The sequence below is a fragment of the Lissotriton vulgaris genome, chromosome 8 (assembly GCF_964263255.1).
Source record: "Lissotriton vulgaris chromosome 8, aLisVul1.2, whole genome shotgun sequence".
In the NCBI taxonomy this organism is placed as follows: domain Eukaryota; kingdom Metazoa; phylum Chordata; class Amphibia; order Caudata; family Salamandridae; genus Lissotriton; species Lissotriton vulgaris.
The window spans coordinates 1,434,317,370-1,434,323,369 of NC_141696.1; the positions used below are offsets into that span (position 1 = coordinate 1,434,317,370).

Here is a 6,000-nt window from a genome sequence, read left to right on the forward strand (position 1 = left end):
AACTATAATTAAACACTGAGGGAGCCTACGTCTCGTGTGTCAACACCGCCGCAGCCCGGGACAAACCAAACATCGCCGCCGGCCTGCGACCAGGAAGTCAGGCAGGCCGGGCGGGACAACCGGAAACCGGAAGTAGGAGGGCGGGAGCCTACCCCGCCTCCCACGGAAGAGCCGCGGCTGTTTCGAGCACCGGAGCAGGCAGGAGCCTACCCTGCGCCCCGGTGCACTCGCCCTGAGATGGAGGGAGGAAGAGTCCTGCTGCCGGCGCCTTCCACGAGGCTCCCAGGAGTGAGGGAGAGCCATAGAGGAGCCCTGCAGCTGCCGAGGAGAGCCGCCGCACCAAGGAAGCCGGTGAGTTGCTGAGCTGCAAGGGCGGGGGGCATGTGTGTGTGTGTGTGTGTGTGTGTGTGTGTGTGTGCGCGCGTGCGGCGGGGGGCTCTGTGTGAGTGTGTGTATGTGTTCTTGGAGTCTGTGTGTATGCGTGTGTGTATGTGTGTGTTTAAAAGAGGCTGATGACTGTGGGGAGGGGAGGGGGTAGGAGGGGGGGTGGTGCGCGAGCGAGTGTCTGTGTGTGTGTGTGTGTGTGTGTGTGTGTATGCCCACACATGTGAGCGAGCGAGTGTCTGTGTATGCGCACGCATGTTGCTGCAAATGTAGACGGAGCCGACGTGAGCGTGCACGAGGTTAAATCCAGAGAAAAAGCGCGTGGCACCCTCTTGTCCAGTCATTCCCCCGAAGTCGATCACTATAGTTGTCGATCTGGACTGCATCCTACGGATGCTTACCAGCTCGACCTAAAAACGAATCAGAGCACTGAGCTCTAGGTTTCCACCACTTATAATCAAACCACCTTACCATAAGAAATCCATAGGAGGCCCTGCTTTCCAAGAACAAGGTACCAAGCTCTGAAACTCCCTACCAGCCTGCATTCTGTGAATCCAGAAGCATATGCACATCAGCAGACAATTTAAAACATGGCTTTTTTCAAGACAACTACACCACAACACATTCCGGTAACAGAACCTGGAAAGACAGTTGCACCCCCAAACTCAATCTTTAGCTTACAATCCACAAATTGGAAACAACTCACCAGCAAATTACTCTTGATTAGCAGGTATGTTAAGGAGGGCAGACTTATGTAAATGTAAATGTTTTTGTACAGCGCGCAGCTACCCTGAATGGGTTTCCCGGCGCTTATACAAATACCGCAAGGGAACCCTTCCTGGTTTTTCCCTGTTAAGTGTCCGCTCCTGGGCACCCCCATGGTGAAACCAGGCATCCCTCGCGTTGTGGGGGCCGTTGTGGAGACTAAGCAAGCTATTGCCCAGAGTTGAGAAGTGTGGCTCAGGGGTTCGAGGCGGCAGACCCGGAAGCTGAGATCGGCCCTGGACCAGGGTTCAATTCCCCGCCTCGGCGGGTCTTGGGCTAAAAATTCCACGGACTCGATAATTCTCGCTCCGGTGCCTTCTCGACTCACTGGTTCACACTCTGCGACTCTGGGCAATAGCTTGCTTAATCTCCACAACGGCCCCTCGCGGCGGGATGCCTGGCTTTCACCTTGTGGATACCCTGCCAGGGTTATCTCACAGGGGCATACCAGGACGGGTTCCCTAAGCAAGCGCCGGGACACCCACTGCGGGTAGCTGTGCGCTATATAAGCTCAAATACATTTACATTTACATTTACATTTGCAGCGTGGGACCCATGATCAGAATAGGCACTGAGGCGAGAATATCCGGTCAGAGGAATTTATGAGCCCGAGACCCGCCGAGGCGGGAATCGAACCCTGGTCCCTGGCCAGAGCTCTGCATCAAGGTCTGCCTGCTCTAACCATTGAGCCACACTTCTCCAAATGCTTAGCCTGGGTATTACATAGTTATGTAGGTTAACACATCACATTACTGGCCCACGCTAATAATGCCATAACAGTCAGAGTTCAGTAGCTAACTGAAACCTATACCTCTTTTATTGAATTAAGGCATATATGTGACAAGGGTTGTTCTTCACTAGTTCTGTGAAGCCAATAACCCAGCCACCACTAAAAGAACAGGCATAGAATAACTGAAGAGCTCTGTCACACGCTATGGGTTAATCAGAGAACTTTCATCCAGTTCATGACTGCAAATCCAAATACCGATGCATTATGGCAGCTTCTTTACATCTCACAATGTTTTTCAGATATGGGATGATGGGAACAATGCCCATCCCAATCAGTAAATCTCTCCACTCTCTCTCCCTCCAACAATGCCAGCTCTGACTCACTAATGGGGTCTCTTCTCTTTCCCTCCAAACCACGGGTCAGCTGACAACCAGCCAAAAAACCATAGCCTGAACACAAAATCCCCTCTGGCCTTCACAGCAGCAGGAATGCCCAACACGAAGCTACCAAATCACTGCACGACAGCGGCTGAGGGGGGAAGATGAGAGGGAAGCTTACTCTACACTTACAACTATCTATACACTAGGGGAACATTTATGTCACACAGGTTTTGAGCCACTTTAGTAAATTGGCTTGATGTGTTGTGTTGCATGAAATATAAGTAAATCTGCGCCGACATTTCTTATTGGACAACCTAGTGGAGTAACCAACTAAGCTGACTATAATCATAACAAATACAATAAAGGGACCTGCAGAGCTGTTCGATGCTGCAAGCACCTAGAAAAGCCATAAATTGTGCATCTGTATCTCTCACACCTCATCATCCACCAGACTGCTATGTGCTGTGTCTCATAACACAATAACCATGCCTCTGTGGTCATCACGCATGACATGAAAACACTTCCCACATAGGATCACAAAACAAAAGGCAACACACTTCCAACCCCATACCACCTTATATGGTGTACCTTGCTGCCCATGTAGGTAAGTGATTCAGTGCCACACATAGGGGTAGTAAGCGCTAAAGAAGTGGGCAATACAATACAATATTTTTCATTTCTGCATCACCAAATTTTTTTTGTTCTTTGGAATCTTTGTTTCCATCATACTTCAAAATTATAGACCAAATTGTGCTTCATTTGTGCTTTTATAAAAGCTAGTAGATAATTAAATATTTGCACAGTTCATTTACAGGTATTTCAATGTTTTTTTAATTAGAAACAAATTGACATCCTACAGCATAGCACTCCCTGTACACAAGGCCACCAAATTTACGCAATTTTGCAGCTACGGTGTTTTCCACATAATTAGAATTTTACCACATTTTCTGCATATTCCACCATCCGCTGAATAATCTGCAGTTTTAACAAAAAACACATTTTGTTTCTAGCTCAAACAGATCAAAAGTTACTAAAACTGTGACAACAGGTGCTGCCATGCAGAGTATAGTCCTATGCAAAAGTTGACTGGTCACCTTTCAGTTACTTACAGCTATATTTGGATGTGGAACTGAATGAAGTAAAACCTTTGCCCAGACAATGCTAATGTGTAAAAATAACAAACTAATGAAGCGATACTATCACAAAATGTGTTGCATTAAGTAGCAGCATTTGTATTTTCTTACCACATAATTTTGTCTGTGCCCCTGGCTGCATATCTGTATTACCCGTAGTTACAATATCTACGGTACAGTGGAGTGCACCAACGTGCGCGGGTCCCCTCACCCGGAAGTAGAGCGGACGTTTACATTGTGAATCAAAACAGACGTAATACATCCGTACTTGCCTGCTATGAAGCTGCAGATAGCGTGTGCCAGGAAGAGGCTGCTCGCCTTCACCTTCATAGCAAGATCTCTCGAGTTGAACACTGCTCCCAGCTCTGCTTGTTTCCGCGTGTGAGCACTGCCTTATATTTGGCAACTGAAACCAGACTGTATGAGTCAGAGGAACTTATTGTTTTAATTTTGGCGAGCGAAAGGCCTGGAAATTTCAATCCGGTCTTTCTGGGCATTTCCCCTTTCTTGGGATTCAAAATCGCCCGGGCACGCTAACAAAAGTGGCCCCCATTTGCATATTGCCTTTCCCCACAATACTGCTTCAGCGATTTTTTTTTTAAAGGCGGGGGAGGGGGGGGGGGGGGGGGATCGGAGGGTTTACAAAAAATACACCGATTAGTTTACACTGTTGAACCACACCTGAAACGTGAGGCCACTTTTGCTCAGGCACCCTGGCCCCACTCAATCCAATCAACATATATTAATCGGCCGGCCCAGGAAGAGAAAGGTAGTGTGACACCTCTGCCCGTTGATGCAAGGGAGGTAATGGACGCCCATCTGCCTCCAGAAAGGCCACTAGGGCACCTGCTGGGCTGCTGGCGGCATCCTAAAATAGCAGGAACTGCCTAAATCGGCCCCCAGGCTGCTCAAAAAAGCAGCCCACAGCTACAGCTCGGACACTGGCCCCTCTGGCATTGCCCGAGTGCCCACGTTACCAATCCGACGCTGCCCCCTCACCCTGCAGAATAGATGTGGTTCCCCAGACTCTAGTAGGGGAGGCTAGGGTGACCAACTGGCATGGGTGCAAATTTAGGATGGTGAGTGGAACAATTCAGGACAAAGGGTCAAAATTAAGGAGAAAAATTTAGGATGGAAGGTCAAAATTCAGGACAAAACTTCGGGACGAAAGAGTTTTACCGACACATCAGTGCCAGAGGCGCAACTAGAGCCACATTTCGGGGCGTAGAGGAGGGGCCTACTGAAAATTTTGGGGGGGGGGCCTAATTCTTCCAGCGATAGTCTGAGTGGAGATGCAGGGGCTCTAAGAAGGGGTGAAAACACAACAAAACCCAGTTAGGAAGTAAATGGTCTTTTAACCCGTTTACTGCGGCGGACATTCCGCCACGGTGCGGACCTTTGATGAAGTGGGCGGGGCTGCGTCGGCCGTTGGCCGCGTGCAGCACTAGGGAGGTAGTGCTCCCGTCGGCCAAGGGCCGGCGGGAGCACGGAATGGGTTAAAGACCTGTCAAGTACTCGGGTGCGGCTGTGTGTGTGCCCGGGAAGCTGTCTCACCCCGGGTGCACCCACATGACGAGGGGGTTGGGGGAGCTGAAGCCCTTTAAGCCCAATAGGCGTTGCGCGCCTGATCAGTGCCATTGTGAGATGTAAAGCTGCACGCATAGGATTTAGCTAATTGGGACCAGCAGTGCTGGACTAGAGGGCAGTGCTTCGATGGACCGGCTTTATGTGTCAGATCGCTTAAGGTATTCCATGTCTGTTCATCTGGTGATAAGTGGTTTAGGGGCTGGTACAGTAGTGAGTGATGGATAAGCAGGGCCGGACTGGGAACCAAAACCGGCCCTGGCAAAGTGTTCGGCAAAGTGTTCGGCAGGCCCCCCCTCCCCACTCGGGGGGTTTGGAGGTGTCGCAGAGCGCTTTGCTAGGGTCGGTTTTCGTCCGATTTTGTTGCAGGGCCAATTTTGCAGCTATGCTGTAAAAACGGCCCTGTAACAAAATCGGCCCCCAGGGGCTCAAAACCGGCCCCCACCCTTGCGGCGCACCGGGGGATTGCCCGGTGCCCGCTATGGCCAGTCCGGGCCTGTGGATAAGACCCATAGTGCCGTTCACCTTAGCCTTGCAATAGCACTACATGCAGCAACATGCAGCTCCACCATTACAGCGTAAGCATCATGTGGAGCGCCAACACTATTCTTCTAGCAATGACACCTGATGTGCAGCACTCAGTAACTACTTCTGTTATTCTGTCCTGGGGCCATTCCCTTATAATTCAGTCGTGACCTAATAAGTTGCTAACCAACTTTGTTTTTCTAGCATACTTGTATTGGAAATGCGTGTCATGCTCAAATAAAGAATGTAGATCAAGACAATATACAAATTATTTTGGTGGCTGTCTCTTAGTTAATTAAAGTTGTATGTTGTATCCAATACCTATGTGAAAATACATGTCCTAGAATTCAAAGTGCTGTTCGCTCAACAGCCATGGCAGGCTGAAAGTGTCACACATGAGATGTAGCTTATTGGCAGTTAAGTCAAGAACTGCCAAATCAGCATGACCAAAAACCATAACACATTTCATGCCTGAATGTCTGTGTTTTCTGCTGGAAGT

General features: G+C 49.4%; 1 protein-coding gene across 1 annotated transcript in view; it reads right to left on the reverse strand.

Annotated features, from left to right (window-relative positions):
• Window positions 1-3,781, reverse strand: part of LOC147698890 (nectin-3-like) — a 49,841-nt gene extending 46,060 nt beyond the window's left edge. The window contains exon 1 of the mRNA XM_086933528.1: window positions 3,665-3,781. Coding sequence (XP_086789654.1) covers window positions 3,665-3,722 — 58 coding nt within the window. The 5' untranslated portion in view covers window positions 3,723-3,781. The remainder of the gene's footprint in view (window positions 1-3,664) is intronic.
• Between the last annotated feature and the right edge of the window lie 2,219 nt (window positions 3,782-6,000).